Below are 22,960 nucleotides of genomic sequence, written 5' to 3' on the forward strand. Positions count from 1 at the left end.
AAAGCTCCTTTCACTGTTCTTCTGCCAGTGGCGTAAAAATGGATACAACAGCTTATATTTCATTTCCTTTCAGTGACATTCACGTCAGATTTATGTGATTCACAAGTCAGAAGTTTTGGGTTTTTTAATATATTAAATTTACTTACTCTGCAATAATAAAATTGTCTCTCCGCATGGTTTAACATTATTTATTAGGTTAGCTATTGTTGCTACTGCTTTAGGTGTGTCTGAATTATCCACACTTATTTGGCACCTAGATTTGGCATTAGATTTTATTTTTTTGTATAGATAGCTGTCAGTTATCAAGTTACCACATGTATCCTACTGTTAATTGCTGTTGCCAGAAAATATTTTTATTTTTTGTAGTTACTACAGTATTTAATCCCACAAAAAGAAACACCCTAGTGTACTGATCTCTAAATCTCTCAGTGTAGGGATTGTCATTTTCATAGGGCTGTAGATAACAAGTAATATTGGGTCATCAGAAATAACATGCTTTCCTTTAACATAACAATACAGCCAGGTTCACAGACATACCTTCATGGAAATAGCTAATGTAGCAGAATAAATTTAGTTAAGACAATGCCTTGCCTAAAATTCTGTTATTACTTCAAGTGGACTCCAGATACAGGCCATTAATATGAATAGCTTTAGCATTAATTCTGTACTAACTTACAGCAAATGTAACTAATATTATAATGAATTACATATCAGAGCAATGGAAGCAAGCATTCCTGCTCATTTTTTTTGCAGTTCTGCAACACACCACACATAGCAGATAGGAGTATGAGGTTGACAAAGTTTCCATTTATTTGTAAATTTGTGATTAGTGAAAAATAAAGAACAGTCTTGTAAGAAAACAGGCACTGTACACATATACCTTGAAAATCTTCTTGCAACAGCCTGTTTAAGAGTAAGTTGAGGACGGTCACACTACTGCACAAGCTAACATTTTATCTGCATAAAAAACTCAAGAAACTCCAAACGCGACTCCACAGATAGCTTTCCTTCCTTTTCAACCTAGATATGATCTAGGCATTATTTTGCATGCATCCAAAGCAACTACGTTCTAAATATTCTGTGAATCAACGTGCTTCAAAGCTTTTAAGATTATCAGGCTTAGAAGACTAACAGATGACAACACGTGTCACAGGTTCTGCAAGCACACAAACACATTTACTGGTTTCACATCTCTTACCCAATCATTCCAGTTGCCTTTTGGGTTCTCGTTAATGATAGGCTGCAGGCGTTTCAGAAGAGTTTGGCAAGCATCCTGGTTACGGAAGAAATCAGAAGAAAGCAATGCAAGATTAACAAACATAAATTTGGCAAATAAAGTACTACTCAAAATACATTCTAGTTAGTGCTCAGTTAATATATCCTTTATTGTAATTTAGAAAAAACATGGAAGGAGTTAACTGCATAAGCACAAACCTTATAAAGGCTTGAGTTACAAGGGCAGGAATCATTACTAATTAGTAGATTAAAAACAGGAATAAAACATAGAATTTGTATAGGACTAGTTTGCTTCTGTCTGAAGAGGCAAGGGTTTGGTCAAACGTAAGCGTTCTAAAGGAAAGCTCAGATCATATTCTGAAATACCAACAATTAATATTTTTTTCTTGGCAATCTTTAGTGGTGTTACTAATAACCTCAAATTATTTCCATGGAGTCACAATACCTAAAAGTTTGGCAGATATTAAATACCATTAGGAACGGTGTGTTTTGTTAAGCTAAACACTTTACCTTCACAGCCATGCCGTTGACATCTGTCCCTGCAGATCCTACTGAAGCACACGCATTAGGAACAGTTGTTGTGCTTGTTTCACAGAAGTGAATATATGACATTGGAATGTTTAATTCCCGACTAGCAACCTGTTTCAGGAAGCAGAACATATTCTTCATTTCAGAAACATTCCAACTGTTCCCCAGTATTTGCTAGAAGCTGGTACTACTAGGAAAGATACTGTTTTAGCAAGTCCTTCTCTAACCACCAGATATAGTCATTCTGCTGAGTTTGTCAGTACAAAGAGACAGCACAGATGAATAATGTTTTAGCTGCACTGAAACTCTGGATTGAGGTTCTGAAGTCCAACATTCAGATCCTGATTTTGCTGATTATGAGAGAGGACAAATTACGCATGTCCAGGTCCCAAGCTTTCATAAGCTCACTAATTATCTTTAGAGATCATGTCTCAGTTATTCCAATTATCCAGTAAACAAAGATGATGGCAATATCATCTCTTTGGACAGTACACTTATGTGATAATATTGACTTTTTTGTAATAGAATAGGGATTATAGAACTCTCTCTTAAAGATCAAAAGATCTTATTTCTAATGAATCTCCTCACATATCACTGGAAAAATAATACACATTTTCTCTCTTTTTGCTGTCCCTATCACCTTTGCTTTATCAATGCAAAGCAGCAAGAACAATGATAACGAAAAAACTGTTTATCTGGTACACTGAATAAGCAAGAAGAAAAAATTCCCATTGTTTATCTGTATAACAGGCAAAGCATAAGTTAATATTTGGATCATTTGTTACCTGGATCATTTTTGTATGAATACCCTGTCCCAATTCAATTCCACCGTGTGTCAAAAGCACAGATCCATCCGTATAAATATGAACCAGAGCAGCAGCCTAAAAGAAAAGTAAATGAATAAATAAATAAATAAAGATTATTCAAGTGAGAAATTTTTATGTATGGTGATGGATCAAAAAAACAAAAGGAGTTTTCTGCCTAATGTTTTTGAACAGAAAGTGACATTTTGAATTCTAGTCCCTTAACAAGCTTCAAAAGAAAATGATACAAATCCTTGGAGGTCTGCTTTTTGCTGTTGCTAGATCCTGAAATATAGCCAGACTTAGCAATAGACTCTCAATAGTTTCAAAAAAAGCTGTAAGAACTCTATCATTAGTGGTTCTAACTGATATCTGAGTGCCTTTTGAACACATGAGTTCTGAAAGGCTGACAGTAGGAAGGCTCTGAATGAGATTTTCCGCATAGACTCAGTGGGAAGTAGGTGCTGTGGTCTACAAATGTTCTGTATAGAGACAGGCCAATTTTATCTGATTCAGTGAAGTCAAATGACTAATTTTCAACTGATAGTACTATTCATTCTTCAAATTATTGAACACCAATATTAAACAAACATACTGACTAAAAATACTGCTGTTCTCCTTTTCATCCTTAAATTTACTCTGATGACTTCAAAGAGAAGTCTAAGAATCTAAGAAATCTAAGAAAAGCCTCCCATATTAACCCATAGTCAGAAAGAGCAAGTCCAAGACTATTTCTAAAATTGAGAACTTATCCAATTACACTTTGCAATCATTCCTAAAATACTCTTAACTACTCCCTTTTCTATATCACATCCTAAGAGACAAAGCTGACTTCTAAATAGGCATAGTCTAAGCTGCCTGGGTCCTGAAGATAAAACAACTGCGATCTCAACTTGCAGATAGCTGGAAGCTAGTACAGTCTCCCAGCAACAACTGTTAGAAGAATGATAACTTTCTAGAAGTTGAAAGATGACTTTTTCTTTATTATTATAAGGTAACTGTAATTGCCTACAAATGAAAAGTTCAGCTTGTTTATTCTTAAAAAAAAAAACTAACCTGAGAAAGGTACCGTGAGCCTAGTCCAAATGGAAACTTCATTGGAACAATGGCAATCCCTTTTTTCTTCCAGTAATTTTGTTTGTTAAATTCCTTGATAGCTGTTTTCCTACTGTAGTATGCAGATTTCTCCATACATTCATTCCAACAACGTATTAAGTTTTGTGGATCAAGCTTTTGTTTGAAGTGTGTTTGCTCATCCTCCTTATACATATTTATTTCCCTAACCTGAAATAATAAAATTAGCAGACACCACAATCACATTAAAGGTAGACTGACCATATGGGAGAACTAGTAGACAACCAGTCTAATTTATTATGGTGTTTTCGTTTTTTTTTTTTTAACAATTACAAGTTTGGTTTGGTTGTAAAGAACGTGCTATTCTTCAATAATCAGACACTGTTAAAAAGAAACAATTATAGTACAAATCATGTTTGACTTTAAAAAGATTTGTTCAAACATTTGAGCTAATCCAAATAATTTTAACTTCATAGATTTCATTTCAGAAGAGATGACTTTTTATTCTCACCTTTTCTGGCGATAAACCTGTTTTCTCTGCAACTTCTGTTATCCAAGTTTCTGTTACCAGTCCTGACTGAGGAAAACCAAATCCTCGAAATGCTGTGTTTGATGGCAAATTTGTTTTGCAAGCACAAGCCAAGCATCTCAAGTTGGGAATATTATACGCATTGTCCATTTTTAATAAGGATACTTCTGCTACCTGAAGAAGGGAACAAACAAGGAGAGTTAGATTTCAAAACAGTAATTCTTTCAGATTCACATTTAAATCTTTCTCATCTCATAGAAAGACCTTCAGTTTTTTGACAATCATTAAGCACACATACAAATATTTTCAGTCATTTCTCAAGCAACACATTAGATTTCAGTTCTTTTCACCAGATACTCACAGAAAACAGATGATGTTACTAGTAGCTCAGTCATTAGATAAAGATATAACTGATTACTCATTTTAAGATTGGTTTTGCTCCTGCTTCAATTTCAAAAGCCATAGAGAACTAAAAGAAGGTGGAACAGATTGAAAGCAACAGAAGCTGTGAAAGGAACTGATGAAAGAATTCTGAATTATCACGTCCTATCAAAATTCACAGTTAAGGTTTGGTTCCTGTAGAAAACCTATGTACTGCTCTCTTCTGGTTCTTATGTGACTTTTGTTGTTGCTGGGATGTTTGTTTCTTAGAGGTTTCACCTGACATAAAAACACAAGAAAAGGAAAATCCCACAGAAGGTATCTCTAGTTAAGACTTTGGGACTCAATATCAAAATAAATAATTTTTTTTTTTTTTATGTCTCACGGTCAGGCCATTAGCTCTCTTTGGTGTTAAGTAGATTTCTCAGAACAATAAATCTAACCTTAAATACCTACAATTTCTAATGTGCTTTAAACAATAAACTTCAAAACATTTCTGTATAGAGACAATTGAAGAGTACTGCTGTAATAATTACGTATATGGAAAACATCATATAAAGCTACCTTTCCACTTAGGAAATGTAAGTTGAAATGTTATTAGTAGAATAAAAACAGGACATATTTTTCTTGTTACAATCATAACTTTTATGGACTTCAGAGAAAATGTGTATTGGAAGCTCAACAGTCTTAAGAGGGTTATTGATAAGCCAGAGTGAATATAACATAGTTATATTACAATGCTAAGTTATGCTCAAGTTTCTTCCTACAAATGTTTGTTTTAATCTTGATGCTTTAAACGTGGATTATTTTGCTAAGCCAGGTCAATTTTTAGAAATAACAATAGTATGGACAATTGCACTGACAGATTTCAGTGCACAGAAAATACCTTCAGGCAGGATAGTAACCCATAAAGACAGTAACCTCAAAAAAATATTTCACTTACAGTTAGAATAACCTATACAAGTGCAAAGAGCTAGCGACATTTTGTACTTTGTAGACCTATAAGCAAGGAAGTGTACACAGCACAATAAGTGCAGACCTGGGACAGAAATGCACAGAGGTGGTAACAGAACAATTATCACTACGTTTACATTCTGAAAGCTACGGAAGATCTGCTCAGCTTTGCAGACACAAAGCTTTATGCAGGTACAAACATAGATACTATGTATTTTTAAATGAACACACTGTTGACATGTTTGTAACAGGAAAACAAGCCTGAGAGCCCACATATGAAGCAAATGTGTAAGGAAAACATCAAGAAGCTGACATAACTAAATAAGGAAAGGTAAACTGCTAGGTGTAGATTTTTCAATAACAACACAGTCCTCACTGCATGATTATACGACTAATACCTGTGCAAGTAAGTTTGACATAATCATTTTCCAGCTAATAATTTCTCCATAAGATTTGTCAGCTTATAGAATCCTTACCAGGACAGATTCATCAGGGGTGCATCCTCCATTAATGTAGTATTTGACATCCACAGCTCTGATTCTACCATCATTCATGAAGCCAACCTACAATGAATCACCAATTACCTTAGATTTTTGACATTCATTTATTTCTTTGCTGTTTTGTATATTTTGCAAATGAATGTAAGCCACACAAGGGTCATACTGCACTGTTAATTCCTGAGCAGCATTACTGAAACTGTAAAAAGGACAAGAGAGAATAAAAAAAAGTATAGATACAGGAAACAAGAAACTTATTGATAAAGGAAGAAACAGGGAAGCCCGGTGGTTTTTTGTGCATTGCCTAACAGATGGCTTAAATGTCATCTAGGAATGCCCACAGCATGCAGAGCCAAATTCCTTCCTAACTGTAAGAACAGATGGCAGATGCAGTATGACATTTGCTTGTATTTATTAAGAAATGCTATGTTTATCTTGCATCTCCTTTCACCTGTTGCCATTAAAGATAGTTGCTGAGCTCTCAACATGAGCAACAAATATTTTTCTTCTTCAGGGATACATCTTAGACAATTCCTTCTGCTTTATCTATGTATTCGATATTGAAATGTAGACAGAATTTTCCCTAATAAACTGTTACAAGTAATGACAATGCATGAACAAGAAAGCTAGAAGTTTCCTCCAGAAAGTGCCTTTTCATGCAACACGTTGTTTCTGAGAAAAAAAACAGCACCTCCTTTGTGTGAACTTAACTGTATCTAGGGTTTAAAAACACCTGCACAAATCAGAGCTAGCCTGCCTTCCAGGTCCCAGGAAGAAAGACAGAAAGAGATATAAAAGGAGAAGGACAGCAATGAACTAGAAAACAAAACAAAAAACTCTGCAGAGGTAGAGACAGAAGCAGGTTGTAAAGCAACTTTACCTCTTTGTTTCCAGGAAAGTAGTTTGTTTTTAATCTGATTATTATTACTCTAATGAATAGAACAAGTATTAACCAGTGACACTGAACTCCTTATTCAAGGACTATGAGCAGATGTTTTTTCACTAAATTCTCATGGTACTCACTTTATATTTGCCAATAAAAGGATGCCGTCCACCAGTGATTAACATATCATCTCCCCGGCTCAGAATAAGACGGACTGCTCTGTTGGTTCTAAATCAGCAAAAGAAAAGTAAGAATTTCAGATAAACTAAGAGATATCGTTAACAGTATTAGCGTATTCTATTAATTAGGAATCCAGATCTAGCAATGTATAATAGCATGCACTGAGCTTTAGTACAAAATTGGATTTTAATAGGCTTAAATACGTGCATAAAGCTATATCCAGAGTTCATTTTCTTTTGCAGTTACAATCAAGTCAGAATTTCTAATTTCACCACTTGAAAGTTAATGAAAATTTCAATTTTAAGACTGAACTGCATTAACTGTGCTAAGAGCAGTTCCACTCACGAACTCATCCACTGACACAGCAGGATCCAGTTCAATTCTGGACGACCAACATCATGGTTTGAATGCATATACAAAGTTTCAGTGTTTAGGGACTGGTCTTTTTGAAATGGTCAATCATTTCAAGACTACTTCAAACTTATACTACTCACAATTTTTTCAAATCCCTTCAATTCAGATGAGGTGAAGCTGCTTAATACAACTTAAGCAGTCTAACAAAGTGAACAAAGAAACGCATTGAAAAATCTTACCAAATGTATACAGACAAGATTTTATGACATTTTGGCTAGCAACCTTCAGAAAGGAAAAGACAATTTCACCAAGATTGTTCACTCACTTTTCTCTTCATATCCCAGTATACACACATCACGCTTACTTGTTTGCTGCCACTGAAGCAACTGATGCCAGTAAACCAGCTTTCAGGAGTTTCCCACCAAAAGCTCCACCAACTCGTTTAACATGGCACATGATCCTGTTTGCTGGAACACCTAGGCTTGCAGCTACCATCTCCTGTAGAAACAGTTTTACAGCAGTATCAGGGCCTGCTTTTAGCTCTAAAGTTAGCATTTTAATTAAGAACCTTTTGTAGAGAATGGCTATAAAGATGTTCTGTTCATACATTTGTTGTTAAATCAGCTTACAAGATTTTTTTCTTTTACCTCAACTTTAAGAGCAAGCAAAAGAGAACAAGAAACACTCAGCAGTGCTTTCATTCAATATGTCCGTCATGGAGACTGTGAAAGGGTCATGAAGAGAAGAATATATATATATATATCAAAAAGTACATAATTTATGCATGAAAAACTGAGAAACTTCATGTATAACAAAAATTAATAAAAATGTATTCTGTATTCTAATAATTAAAGCATTTGTATTATTTTAACTTTTAATTAAAATGTACTTTTTAAAAAAAAATAATCTAAAGCCTTGTTAATACCAGGTATACCCTTGCTTCAAATCTCTAATATTTATCATTTTCTCAAAGTTCCTCATGCTTCTTGGCTCTTGCCAATAAGGTAATGGAAACTGAAAAGCCCAGCTGAACTGGGTGTTGAACACAAAATGCAAGCGTTTGTTGTGAAATAGTATCAGTTTCATGTACCATAGCCATTGCTATACAGACAATATGTTGCATCAGAGTTTGCTTTACCATTATGACATGGAGCAGCAGTCTCCCCTACAGCTAATAAGAATAGCTCCATCTGTCAGCACAACTGCAAAATGCTGACTGCTCCTCACCTCAACAGAAGCTAACAGAGAAACTCCACAGGGATTTTCTCACAAACACAATAGTGGGGCAAGATATACTTTCTTCAAAGTGGAATAAGAGACATTTTCTTCCTCCTTACTCTCAGAGCAGGGTGGTACATCAGGATACAGCAGTATTACAAAGCAGATCCCAATGAATAATCCAGATGTGAAAATTCACATTCCCAATGTTTCTAAATTGCTAAGATGGATTTGCAAACCACACTTAAGGAGCCCTATTGTCACAAGTTCAATCACATTCTGAGAATCCTCTGTATTACCTGGATAAATGCTGGATGTTGTGTTGAAACAAACACATCCATTTCTTTATCCTCTCCTTTTGGAACAGCAAGCACACTCTGAGTCTCCATATAAAAGTGTTCCTGCCCTCCAATGCGAATCTCCCCTGTTCCAAATTAAAAAACACAACTATTACTGAAGGAAAAGGACAGGAAAATGTGAACCAGGAAAACAATAATGCTCGTCATCATGCAAATCACGGTAGTCGATGTCAAATCTTCTGATGCATCCTGTACAAAAGGAGCAACATTTAAAATAAAATAAGTCAAACTTTTCACAGATTTAAATTGGTCTTGTTCCAGTGACATCAACAGAACTTGGTTAATAGCATACTAATATTGCCTACAAATAGGCAAAATTAAATAAAACACAGATTAATTAAGCAAAGCATAGACATACTGAAGGCCATCAAGAAGGTGACAGCATTACAGAACAGAATGTATAACAAGAGACTGAAAAAACTGAATTTACTCAGGCATAAGAAGAAAAAGGTTAAGAACAAATTTTACTGTTGCCTATGACTACCTAATGAGAGGGTATAGAGAAGACAGATCCAGAAGTGTGAGCTGGAAGGATGAGGGTCAATGTACATAACAAACTGCAACTTGATAAAGGGAAAAAAAAATCACCATGAAGAATGTCAAGTATTGAAATGTGCAGAAGTTCTAGAATCCCCATCCTGGAAGATTTTTCGAATTTGGTTGGATGTAGCCCTGGGTATCCTGCTCTAACTGGAACTGTTTGAGGATAAGGTTGGACTGGACAACTCCCTTTCAACCTAAATTATCCTGTTATTCTATCTCAAGGGCAGAGGACACAAAACTTGAATGAAACAGGACCTCAGATCTACTAGGTTTTATCACGCTTTTATTCCAGACAAAAGCTTTCTCAGGCTTTATGGCCACATGACATCACTGAAAAAAAGGCCAAATGACACTTCAGGAACAAACAGGGAAGACCAAATACTGACAACTTCTTATCAAATATATTCTGAAATGTACCTTCAAGTATACGATCAACAGTTTCAAATGCCTTATCAACATCTCCATGTTCTAATTTTCTTTTTGGCTCAAAGAATGAGTTGTGCTTTATAGCATCCTGCAGTAGAGAAAAACAGAAACAGCTTTTTAGTGTATTTTGAAGGCTTACAGCTTATCATGGCATTTTATCTCAGGAAGAATATCGTTCTCTTCAGAGATACGATTATGTGCCAGCCTTTCAAAAGAAATTACTTCAATTTTTATATCAGAATGAGTATTCTGTTATACTCCATACGCATTATGTAAACAAGTGATTGACAGAACTAATTTTAGCTCCCTGCGAATGTCCTTTGCTCCTTATTTCCACCTATCCCTGTGAGTTCCACATCACATTTCCAAGATGTTCCATATCCCTAATATATTCTCCCACACATTCCTCTAACAGTTCCTAGATCTCCAGCCTAACTTTGTCAGCTTTTAACTAGTCAACAAGTAACTAACTACTAGTCAACAAGATTGTTCAGCCAATAATATATAATTTATTAATATGCTGGTTGCAAGTTTATAGCTACGAAAAGAACTAGAAATAACCAGAGTGCTCACTGCTTTTTTACTCCCTAGGAACAACAAGAAAAATTCTTTGTTCCTACTCTCATGTTTATTATTACAAAACTTGTGAGACCTTAATACTTTTGAGACTATCATCTATATATTACAAGTGATCAAAATTAGTCAAAAGTTATTTATAGAGTTACTGACAAACTAGATAATTGGATATTCAGTTTTACTGTCTTTGCTTAGAAAAACACGTTAAAAAAAGCAAGTGAGAAGCACAGACTGCTGCTTCCATTACCTAAATAGATAAAAGAGTGAAAAAGCAAGAGAAAAGAAGAATTAGTACCTCAATTGTCAAGATCACAGGTTCCAGCGCTTCATACTCTATCTTCACTTTTGCAGCAGCTTGTTTGGCATGAGCATATGAATCTGCAGCTACAGCACATACAATCTGACCCACACAAATTACCTGTGAAATACATATCATATACTAGTACAGTGGATTAAATTACTCCTGTACACGTTCCTGAAATTCCTCTTTCACATAATAATTACCAATGTTTCCTTTTTTTGAATTTTGTTTTCACTTTTTAGATCATCTGTGAAGCTAACAAATCACAAGGAAGACTTGTATTGTTGGGGAACCAAAAAAGGTTTTCAAAAATCTGCAAGTGATTCGGTAGTCTAAATCAAATACACCCTCCCAACAACTCAGATGATTCTGTGAGATTTAACGTGTCTTCCTCTGATTGATACTTGGCAGATATTTCTGATATTTCTCTTGGCAGACTATAACATACATCAGCTGTTTTAAGAGTCAAAAAAAGGAGTGAGAAAATATAAGGATGCGTCATACTGGTGCCATTCTTCTCTACCCACGGTTGCAGCCTCACCTTGAATACACTATACAACTTTGCATGACACAACTTATAGGACAAAACTATTAGACTATGTCCAAAGGAGGGCAAATAAGATGGTGAAAGGTCTAGATGGGAAAACAGATGAAGAACAGTCGAGGTCGCTTGGTTTCTTCAGCTTAGAGAAGATGAGAATGAGGGGAGACCTTGTCATGACCTACAGCTTCTTCATGAGGGGTAACACAGGGGCAGGCACTTCTCTGGTGACAGCAACAGAACCCAAAGGAAGGGCATGGAACTGCATGAGGGAAGGTTTAGGCTGGGTCTTAGGAAAACGTTCTGCAGCAAGTGGGCATTTGGGTTCTGGAACAGGCTCCCCAGGGCTGTGGTCACAGCACCAAGCCTGCTCAAGTTCAGGAAACATTTGGACAACACCTTCAGCTATATGATTTAATTTTTAGGTAATCTTACGCAGAGCTACGGGCTTGATGGCTCCCTTCTAACTCTAGACATTCTTTGAACCTGTGTCATATGCTTAACATGATTCCCTGACATACACACTATACAGAAATACAAGAGTCAGCAGGCAAAATTCCATTATAAAGACGTCAAGAAAAAAATGGTAGAAATTAAGAAAATAATTTAAAAAAATTAAAAAAAAGTTTGTTTTCAAACCTTGTTTCTTGCAAATATAATCTCTGGATCATCAGAGTAGTGAAACTCATTTGTAGCTGGTACATCATTAGCTGTTATGATGTCAAACACACCTGGTTCCTTCAGAGCCTCTGAGGTATCTACAGATCTAATTGGTATATGGAAAGACAGAAGTGTAATTCATTAGTTTTATAGTTGCACATAGGGAGCGAACACAATCAGAGGTATGTTTCTTGTACAGACAGAATCTGCACATACTGCCAGAATCAGATACATCTTTCTTCTATCTCTGGTATGCAAATAAATGATCAAAGGGAATTAAAAATTCTAGTAACTTGCTGTGATTCTATAAAATGCTCTCAACATGACAGGGAAATTATCTGCTCATTAGGCTGCTAAACTGCATTGATTTCATAAAAATCTGCATAATTGCAACTCATTAACACTTTACAGCTTACACAGATATCAACTATACAAATAAACTTCCTACAAATTGAGAGTTTGTGTGAAGAATTATGACAGAATTAGCAAGACTGGTATGAATGGAGACTGAATGAGAACACATGTGTGGAAAGACCAGAAAGAATTGCCTGTAAGAACAGCATATTTACAGCATCTATTTTAGTAAGTCATCAAGATTCCAGCATATCTACAAACACCCTTCCTGGATACTGAAATCAGAAGACAAAAAGTAGTGAATAAATCCTACCGACTCCTGCAAATTTAGGGGGTAAATGGGAAGTCAGCTCCTAGATGGTACCAAAAAGAACACATCCAAATCCAGCATGCTATTGCCAACTTGAGAATAAGTCAGGATGTATGACAAAGACTCTATAGCTAACAACTCCAGTTCTTTGTCTTCACAAGTAACCTCAACCAGAGCACATGGATATATGTCTTGATGCTTGAATGCTGGGCATACAACTTGTGTATTTTTGTACCTTAATAATGGAAAAACTGTTCATATATCAGTACTAAAGCACAGGTGAAAATAGTTTCCTTTCAAAGGAAGATCATCTTCAAACTTTCCTCTCTTACAAGGCCTCACATGAGTTTCACTGCCTTGCTGCAATGTGGCAATGTTATTTCCTACATTTTAAACAATTCTCTTTTTTCATAATGGAGTTGAGATTTCAAAACTATGTTCATGGATGTTTAGGTGCCTCTCTGCATTGCACAGCTCAGCACTATGTGTAAGTATCTAGGTTGGGTTTCAGTACCCTAGCTTACTGAACAGAAATAGTTCAACCTCCGTAGGACAGTAATATGAAGCTATATATGTAAATTCAATCAGAGCCTTCTACTAGAGTGACAATAGAGGGCCTATTGGAAAGCTGGGGGGAGAATTTTTATAAGGGCAGGTAGCAACAGGATGAGGGGAAATGGTATTAAACTGGAAGAGGGTAGACTTAGACTAAATACTAGAAGGAAATTGTTCACAGTGAAGGTGGGGAGACGCTAGAATAGGTTGCCCAGAGAGAGGTTGTAAATGCCCCCTTTGTGGAAGCATTCAAGGCCAGCCTGCATGGGGCCATCACTGAATGGTTTGAGGGGGTTGGATTCAGATGATCTTAAAAGGTCCCTTTCAACTCAAACCATTCAGTGATTCTATGATAACATTGCTTCGAATACCTGAGCCATTGTAGGTATCAGATGTGTTGTTCTGTATACACATAATCCAACTTCATTAGTCTGTTCTAAAAGCAACAGACTTCAAAGTAACACTTTCTTCAAATACTCTTGGAACACTTACACAATCTTAGCATGAGCTCTGGAACTAGTGACAACAGCCAGGAAGAGCTCTCCGTCCACAGAAGGAATATCATCAATGTAAACTGCTTCACCAGTGGCATGCTTAATTCCAGACTGGTGCATAATAGGCCGTCCCACAGGATCCTGGGGAGACTGACTCAGCTCTACATTCTGTATCATCAAAAAAAAAAACCAAAAAACAAACAAACAAAAAAAACTCAGAAAGTTAAAAAAAATAATGCTATATTACATTAATTAAAAAAATCACATAAAGATTAACCGTCTTTATTATCATCTTCTGGTTCTATACTAAAAGCAGATGCAGAACTAGACTGCTACTCCTGAGGTTTTCTCCAATCACTTCTCCCAGGGAGTCCTCCAAGAATCTTGTGCAGGTTCACCTAAATGTACATTTTCCATAATCACATCAAAGTCATACAAAGAGCAGCTATTTTTCAGAAGGCCAGTTTTCCCACTTACTGATTGGCATCATGAATGAGACTGGTAATTTTCTGAATTACTCTCACATTTTTCTGTTCTCTATTCTGCCCGTCTGCAAATACTCTAGTTTTAACAATTTGCAATGGCTTGTAGGATTTATCTTCCTCAGGAAAGACTGCGATCAGCGTAAATCAGACATAAAATGTTAAAATATTTCCTTCTCAATTTTATTCCCTTACAACAGTGTATGAATGTCATGTCTTACTAACCTTATTTTTCTAGGTTTTCCTGAAAGTTAATTTAGTGTTGCTAGATAATTCTGCCAAACCAACTAGTTGATGTTCACTTCCAAACCAGTTTTCTAGTTTTTGGGACAGTGATCATGCTTTTTCACTTCCTGCATTTAGAGCTAGTGATTTGCCCAGGTCTCAAAGTTTTTTTTTTTTTCCTCCTACGGCCTCCAGCCCACAAGTGTTCTCACTATGCATTTCTCTCTCTTGCACTTTCTGGTACATTCTCTGCTATTAGACCAAAGACATTTTTCACTTGACTGACTAAAGTTACTCAGCAAGTCCATCTAAACTTTATCTCACATTTATCTTGAAAGATATGTTTTCTTTTCTTCCCTACTTCAAAAATAGATAAATAACAGGTTCATATGAAATATTCCAGGTAGAAGATAAGAACTGGCAAAAGTCAGAAATTTAAAGTGATGAAACAGGCTGGGTTTCTGTATCTTCTGTGTTTCTCAGTGCTGGCTGATAAGAAAAATCAACAGTGTCCATTTCTGTTGTTAAGTCACTCTCTGTGGCAGCTCAGGAATAAATTGCAGAAAAAACACAGAAAACTAATTTCCTTAACCCTGGATCTTTTGTTAATTTTGTACTGCTATTACTTTTAAGGTAAGTCTGCAGAAGCTGTAGATAATGACTTAAATTTGAAGCACTTAAAGCTAATAAGTTATTCTAAAGAATAAGTAAAATTGAAACAAAAATCCAAGATCTTTCATTTTCCAAGATTTCATTCGAATTTTCTTTAGTTTCCTAACAACTTGATTTTTATAAACTGCATTCTTATTAATGACATGATGAGATCAAAATCCTTTGCTTGCTGGATTTCCCATCCAGATCTAGCCACTAAGACTCAAAGAGCTCAGAAAATCTAAGATGCATTCTTTGCTGCCATCTACTGCTGACTTCTCATTTAACAGCCTAAGCAGATAGCTATCACAAACTTGTTTCCTAAATCTACATTAAGAACTACATTAAGAATCTACATTAAGAACCCTCATAAAAAGCCTAAGAAAAGTGCAACTTGAGACAAGACTATTACCGTATCCTTGGTCTTGTCAATGTTTTTTATTTTTGTCTAAGATTTCTCAAATTAGGTTGAGTGCAGTCATGTAACAGCTTTAAGCAGGCTGACAATAGGGCTTATTTGGAATATTGAACTTTGATGAGCTGTTTATAATACAGTATATCCAGAAGGCAAGATTTTTATAATTTAGATACACTTAAAACCAAGCACTCCGTGCCCGTTGCTCTCAGTCCTTGCTTGAACCTTTACTTCTAACCAAGTGTCACAAAGCACAAAACAATCTTAGAATGAAATCACCTGCCTGGTATATTTGGATACTCTGGGGCATTTTGGTTTGGAAGTTTTCTAGAACACTCTCATATTCCATGGGTATGCCAGGATAGCGACAAGGGTCCTGAAAAGGAAGTAAATTACTAAAATTATTATTAAAGTTCACATTAGTAAAGCTAACAACAGAGATCACCCAATTCAAGCTCTTTATACAGAAAATTATTTCAAGATTCCCCAAGTTTAGGCTCTAAAGTGACAATGTGAAAAGAATTTAGAGCTTTAAGATTTCACTAAATGATATTTATATGTGTGTTTCAAGTAAGCAACATAATGTAGAGACAGTAAGATTTGTTCTGAGATCTGACGAAAACCAGTGTATATCAATGAATAGAAAGATGTTATAATTATGAAATAAACAAGAGAGTTAGGCTAAGCAGGTTATAGTAATAAAAAGAGAATAGATAGAATGCTTACCCGCATCCTGGGCTTGCTGCAAAACTCCAGAGGAGGGATCTCCAGAAGAGATCCTTTCCTACTGGTAGTCAGCTCTTAAAAGGGTCTAGGAGAGGTAGAGCCAGGCTCCACCCCTTCCGGCAGCACAGGTGAACTGCCTTCACCTGTGCTCCCGTGGCTGACTCATTGCTCGCCTCAGGTGATCAATCAGAGGTTCAGGCCATGATTCAGCAGTTTCCATACAACCGGTATAGAATAACTCCTGGTTAGAGTAATATCTAAGTAATGGAAATGGAGGAAATAGCTTAAGGTAATACAGAAAAGAAATGCAAAAGAGAAGTTTTTCCTCAGAACAGATTATAGACAAAAATAAATAAATCACAGCTAAAATATATTAAGCCAGTGAAATTCTGGAGTCCATCTCTCCCACTCAACAGCTCATATAAGAAGCACTGGTTTAACACATACAGTTGCTTTCCAAAGCCTTCATACTTTTTTTTTTTTTTTTTTTGAATTGTAGACAGATGGAGTAAGATGATCTTAATACTGATGTACTTTCGCATTATCCTTGCTAATTTTTTTTGTTTTATAGCCCAATATCCAAGGCAAAGATATTCAGGCATCTAAAAGTTAAGCAGGTACCTCTCCATAAATCTCTTTGGGATTTAAGTGCTTACATTTCTCTGTAGATCTAAAGCCTATCAGAAAATATTTAGCACACTACAAACCGCAAAACTTGACATAGGAAAAAGCCTTTCATTTGACCAGAAAAAAGGAAACATGGAGAATCAATTTACCATTGTCTTCAGTGACTGTAATACTTCCAGGAAAAATTTGTAGAAGAAACTAACTATCAATATTTTTTTATATTCTACTTTCCCATCCCAGGCTGAGTCTGGGAGAACTATTTCATTGAGGACTAGCCTGGAAGCTTCATCCAACATCTGTTCATTCCAGTATCTGTCAGAAGGAATAATACAGATATCATCAGACTAAGGCTCAAGATAAATAACTAAATAAATACGGATGTATATCAGTAATATCTTTCTACCATTCTGCTTACAATCAAACCAAAACATTCATTTTAATGACAGCCTTCATTTTCTAAAACAGTGTTGGTCAATGTCACTCGCAGAAGTGAGGTATCTTAAGTCAATGAAATGGAGCCCAATGTCAGAAGAAAATTGGTTTAAAACTTATGGACTATCATTACTCTGGAGATACTGTCCCATATTTAGAGAAAAGAAAATGACAACACTGTTGCAAACTAGAGATGCTTTTAAGGGATCTGATTAATGTCCAATTATTGTTCCACATTTTCTGATAAGGCTTTCTTTGAAGTATCTCAAACAGATAATCCTGCATAGTTATACAATGCTAGATATTAGAGTATAAATATATTAGAATAAATTTAAGCACATAAAGCATCAAAAAAGCTATCAAAATCCCTTTCTTCTGAGACAGAAAACAGTGAGGAATTTTACCTTCCAATAAGTGTCTGACAGGTTTGCTTTGCACAGACTGTTGTTGAAGCAGCACCTCCATAGAAAACGCTCAAATCCTTAATTTTGTCTGTACCTTCTTCAAAAAGGACTCTCATTCCAGCACTAATTATTGGGAGAGCATTTTCTCTTCTTGGTGCTTGTCTAAATGCAGAAATATACTCTCCCTGAACAAGATCAGACAGAAGAGGATAACTGGCAGACATGTAAGCACTGGGAAGCAAAACATATTTTGGCACTACAAGAAGCAAGCAAATAAAAAACAGAGAGCAGAAATTCAACCCCCTGAGCATTCAGTACCACATGCTTACTTATGTTGAACTTCTGTAGCTTTATCCTTCTCTGATTTTCTAGCAGCCCCTTCTTGATTTTCTGTTTCCTACACAGTTCAGATGACTAAACTTTCTCATGATAGTTGGAACATAAGGATCTTGTTGAGGGAAGGAGGAGGAGAATGGGACCAAAATCTTAAAAGGTTCAACGTACTGGCTAACTCAGGTAAAATCATCCCTAATTCCCTTCAAACATCTCATATCCACCATTACAAACAACATCATTTAAATATTATTGTTCAGTTCAGGAACATTTACAGAGGCACCATACACACGTCCAGCCTTAACTAATTTTAGGAAAAAAATCCTCAACAGGTAACAATTCTTTTTTGCCTAGTGCTAACCATATCACAGCTGAGCAGGCTGTATTGATGAAGTCTACGAGAGCCTGTCCAAGAACCCGTTCTTGTAGTTAAATACCAGTTGTTATTGCCTTCATCATTTTTGCCTAAATATCACGCTCAGTATATCACCAGCTACTTGCTGAATTACTGTTTTTGACTGAAACTGGAAGTTAGTATGACACTAATAGGATGAAATGTAAGGAATCCAGAAATTAAACAGTAATAGTATTACCTTAAACATAGGCATTATGCCCCACTCCTGCTGTTTATGTAAGTCTCTAAATCTTCATGAAGCAAATCGAAACACACTAGTGACTCACCTTCCTAGAATAAGGAATACGGACAGAGACTAAAACCTCTTCTGGCATAATAGCATCGTTACCAACTCCATTTGCAAAAATATCACTCAAAGGAATCCATCTCTTTCCTCCTAAAAAAAAAAAATGAACCCAGAAGCTTTTGTACAACTGTGCTAAGAACACACATTAAACAGTTTTAGTTGGCAAGATAAACATGCAAATTTCTTAAGTAAATAAAAACTTTAGAGTTTACATAACATCTTACCAGTGCTATACTCTATAAATGATGTATGAGTGCTCAATATTCCACAGAATCATAATACCAGAGTTCTAAAAAAATGGAGAACTATCCCTGTTCCGTAATCTTCTCTACCAGTCCTACTGCTTTTCTTCTCCTGCTCCTGTCAATGTGTTCCACCAAATCTCTATAGCTATGGTCATCAGTACATTCTCTGCTAAACTAAAGGAAGCGAGTAAGAATACTGAACGAGAGAGAACTGCTGTAAAAATATAGAATTGACTTCATTTTATTATCTATTTGAGCGATCTCAAGACTTTCTAGAACCAGATAATCTTTGGTGTCATTTTTAAGAGTTTCACGTATCCCTTCTTATATTCAATAAGCCTGATACTGCAACACTGGTTGCTTTGCAGCAAGACTACTTTCCTCATGTTTCCACATTCCCAGTGTCATGTGATGACAACACAGTAGCCTATTCATCCTAGAATAACATCTAGCATTCAAACTGCATTCCTAAAACACAAGTACTGTAACAGTAAGTTTTAGTACAGAAGGGTGGGGTTTTTGAGTTTTGAATCTGAAAAGCAACACTGTCAATACAGCAGCACTGGTGTTTTTAGGGTTTTGGCCTTTGCAATTTCATATAGAATAAAATTTGTATAGATATATTGTCCAATTCCACTTCGAGCCTGCCAGAATGTGGGAAGATGCATTTTCTCCTACACTGTAAACCAAGGTAAAAAATAAGAATAAAGAGTGTTTCTGCAATCTCTTTTTCCTGAGCAATTCACTTTTCCTAGGTTTCGCTGACTACCACTTGGTCAAGAAATATGTTAAAAATCTGTGAAAATGCCTGAAAATTTATCCCAGCAGTAAAATTCTATCAGGCTAACAGAAAGAGATATCTGTCAGTGATTCTATTCATCACTCAAATAGACATGTCATTGGAGCTGTTGAACGAAGGGATGCAAATATTTGTGCTTTCACTTGTCAGAAGACCTTCTGACGGTATTCTGATTTCCAATGGTAAACTATGCAAAAAGAAGTCATGGAAATCATATAGCATAATTTCTTTTGTGCATCTGTTCCAAGAAACCCTGGCACAGAAGCAAAACCATAAAGAATATTTATTTCATGGTACTGAATGAAATATTACATGGTCTGAAACGGCAGCATATGCTCAATCTAGATCAAGGTCAAAAATAGGCATTAGAATCACAGAATAAAAAAAAAAAAAAAGGACAAGACATGGAAAGGAGGAGAGCAGAGGAGAGCATACAGTTTCAAGCCACAAAACAGTTGATGCTTACCAATAATTTCATCAGTCTTTTAATGGTAAGGAGTACACAGGGACATGAGCTAACAGAGGGAAGTATACAGTGATAGAAGAAAAATGATGAAAGGACATGGAAGGAAAGTACTGGACTAGAAACTCCTGTATTGAAAGTTCACGTAAGGAACAAAAAGCTGGAGTTCCTGTCAGGGCCAAGGGATAATTTTAAAGCTAGCACAAAGTACCAACTGCAGGGAAAACTATCAGTAGAGTGGGCTACTCAAATAATGAGGTTTAAGGAATGCTTTTGGCAATTCAGTGCCCACAGAAAGCATAAGATCCAGTTGGTTCAAATGTTTATCTTCACATGAGAATCTCTAATGTTCTTAGCTTGTAAATTGCTTCTCTTACAGACATGAAAACAATTCCTCAACAAACACTCAACATCCATTTATTACCCAACCTCGCACGCTCTACAAGGTCATCCTGCACTTCTGGCACTAGCGCAGAGAAAGGATCTCTTACCTTGTGAAACCAGATTAAGCATACAATTGCCAGCTGCCAGAATGGGGTTCAAGTCTGAGGTTGATTTTCGACTTATAATGTTTCCACCTAATGACTTGAGAAAAAAAAAAAAAAAGTTATTTCTCTTAATCACCTTCACATTTTCATTGTAACAATATACCAAAAAGATCACTCATAAGTTTAGGTGCAATAAAAACTCTAACAGATGCAGTGAGAGAAAAATAACAGCTAAAAAATTTAAAATGCAAGTTTTACAAGCAATTTTGCATAGTTTCTGCTTCACACATGCAACTGGTACTGAAAGTAACATACAACATACAGCAACATTTCTTATCTGTTCTCCACCCAGTGTTCTTAACTGCTGCAAGACCGCATAGAAAATCTTTGTCTTCTCTTCAGGTAACTCCAAAATTGCATTTCTCAAGACATCTTTCATTAGAGAGAGGCTGCAGGCAGCTCCTATAGTTAATCCTGTAACCAAAATATTATGAAAGCCTAATGTAATGGGTTTACTGCCAGCATTTTAAACTACGTTCAAACTACAGCCTGGACTGCTCACATGCAGTAGGTTAGATTTAAGGCAAAGAGTTTTTGCACGTTAGAGGGACCAGTTTAGGAGACTGAGGGTAGAGTTTCATGAAATGATGAAACTGAGCTAAAGATTCAACACACATACTAAAAGAGAATATTATTCTCTCCTTCTACCTGCTTTCCTTTCACCATCTTTGACTAAATAAGTGCTTGAGTGAGGATTCACCCAAAAACATTCACTTAAGTAGTGATAAATTATTATATCAAGATTATACTTTTTAATTTTTTTCAATACTATAAAATAGTAGAAAGTCCTTTTAAATTCACAATTATTAGTTATGAAAAGTGAGAACATTCTGAAGGGGCACTAGAGTTCAATCAAAAATATAAATCAAAGGACATATCATTTCAAAATGACTTTTTATTAATTGAATAAAACTATACTGTGTATTTAAAACAAAATAAAATTAATCAAAACATCCTTTGCATTGAAATCTAGTTAAAGAGAGAAAATAACATTCCTTGTCAAACTAAGCTGCATCTCTATCATGTTAGAACCAGTAAGTCTCACTCTCTCATAACTAGATTTTTTTTTTTTCAGAATAAAAGATACAGCAAAAATTCTCTCTACATTTTCTTTTCCCAATTCCAGCCACTTCTCAGCTAAGAACAAATCAGTCATCGTCTTGAACCAACTGACTAAAATGAACTGGAAAAGATACTCACTCTAGATGCAATGCTGGAAATGTCAAATACACTTTACCACTTCAAGGAAAGCTGCCTTAGGCATTTAGGAAGTGACTGTCATTAGATATAGAACCTAATTTTCCTTAAAACATGGACAACATAATTTAAACTTAATTATGTTATTACTATACTTTTAAATCTATTTCTAGTTGCTATTTCAAATTTCAATAGAGCTTATTTTGAAACTAAAACCTAGTTTTACTTCAATTTTTAAAAAATCTCTGCACTGATCTTAAATACATACACCGAGGTACAAGAGTATTGATTAGCAATATTTAATGCTCTTATGTTTGACATCAGGATTAGTTAATGCATATTATCATTCATGTTGAATCACATAAGAAACATTTTTTTCCTAATATAGGAAAATAAAACATTATGCATAGTTGCATAATTTTGCTTAAACTCTCCGTGGTTCTACAACATATTGTGGTACAGAGATTAAAAATCAAATATTGCATGAATTAGCACCAGAACTGGTATTACCAGGATAATTGCCCCTGTACTGCTACATAAAATATTTCTCATCAGTATTCTGCTGTGTTATGAAGACAGAAGTCTGTATCACGGACAGTAGCCACAGCCACTTTGATACTCGAAATAACCAAGCATGCTTTGGCACGGCTGAAAAGCCAGGATTGTTGTACAGCAATTTAACACCTTCAGAGCCATGGAAAACAGTAATATCTCTTGCTGAGGAATCTCTCAAGCCTCAACAAAGAAAAGTCTACTGACCATCACTCATGCATTTCACCACATTCAGATCTGGGATCCTGGCAGGAGCAATGACAATTGGATGGAACACGCCTTTAAACTTCATATCAGGTCCTACCAAACAGAAAGACACTTCAGACAAAAAAACACATTCCATAACCACAATTCCAACATAGTGATGAAAAAGCAAAATAAACTGTAAGTTTAGTCCCACTCCA

The 22,960-nt window shown here is 35.7% G+C and overlaps 1 protein-coding gene across 3 annotated transcripts in view; it reads right to left on the bottom strand.

The window, feature by feature from the left end:
• LOC116233962 (aldehyde oxidase-like) overlaps positions 1 to 22,960 on the bottom strand; it is a 40,349-nt gene that overhangs the window by 8,050 nt on the left and 9,339 nt on the right. For all 3 annotated transcript variants that reach the window (XM_090144214.1, XM_031601182.2, XM_090144213.1), the window contains exons 10-29: positions 22,764 to 22,856; positions 21,070 to 21,221; positions 20,751 to 20,844; positions 18,733 to 18,842; positions 17,719 to 17,903; positions 17,032 to 17,194; positions 15,813 to 15,905; positions 13,755 to 13,924; positions 12,023 to 12,149; positions 10,837 to 10,959; positions 9,957 to 10,053; positions 8,937 to 9,061; positions 7,784 to 7,917; positions 7,026 to 7,113; positions 5,982 to 6,068; positions 4,153 to 4,344; positions 3,624 to 3,851; positions 2,550 to 2,645; positions 1,747 to 1,875; positions 1,199 to 1,273 (exon numbers count right to left, since the gene is read on the bottom strand). In XM_090144214.1, the coding sequence (XP_090000340.1) occupies positions 1,199 to 1,273; positions 1,747 to 1,875; positions 2,550 to 2,645; positions 3,624 to 3,851; positions 4,153 to 4,344; positions 5,982 to 6,068; positions 7,026 to 7,113; positions 7,784 to 7,917; positions 8,937 to 9,061; positions 9,957 to 10,053; positions 10,837 to 10,959; positions 12,023 to 12,149; positions 13,755 to 13,924; positions 15,813 to 15,905; positions 17,032 to 17,194; positions 17,719 to 17,903; positions 18,733 to 18,842; positions 20,751 to 20,844; positions 21,070 to 21,221; positions 22,764 to 22,856 (2,561 nt within the window). The remainder of the gene's footprint in view (positions 1 to 1,198; positions 1,274 to 1,746; positions 1,876 to 2,549; positions 2,646 to 3,623; positions 3,852 to 4,152; positions 4,345 to 5,981; positions 6,069 to 7,025; positions 7,114 to 7,783; positions 7,918 to 8,936; positions 9,062 to 9,956; positions 10,054 to 10,836; positions 10,960 to 12,022; positions 12,150 to 13,754; positions 13,925 to 15,812; positions 15,906 to 17,031; positions 17,195 to 17,718; positions 17,904 to 18,732; positions 18,843 to 20,750; positions 20,845 to 21,069; positions 21,222 to 22,763; positions 22,857 to 22,960) is intronic.

Source organism: Phasianus colchicus, chromosome 7, assembly GCF_987193195.1.
Source record: "Phasianus colchicus chromosome 7, bPhaCol1.hap1.1, whole genome shotgun sequence".
Lineage (NCBI taxonomy): Eukaryota > Metazoa > Chordata > Aves > Galliformes > Phasianidae > Phasianus > Phasianus colchicus.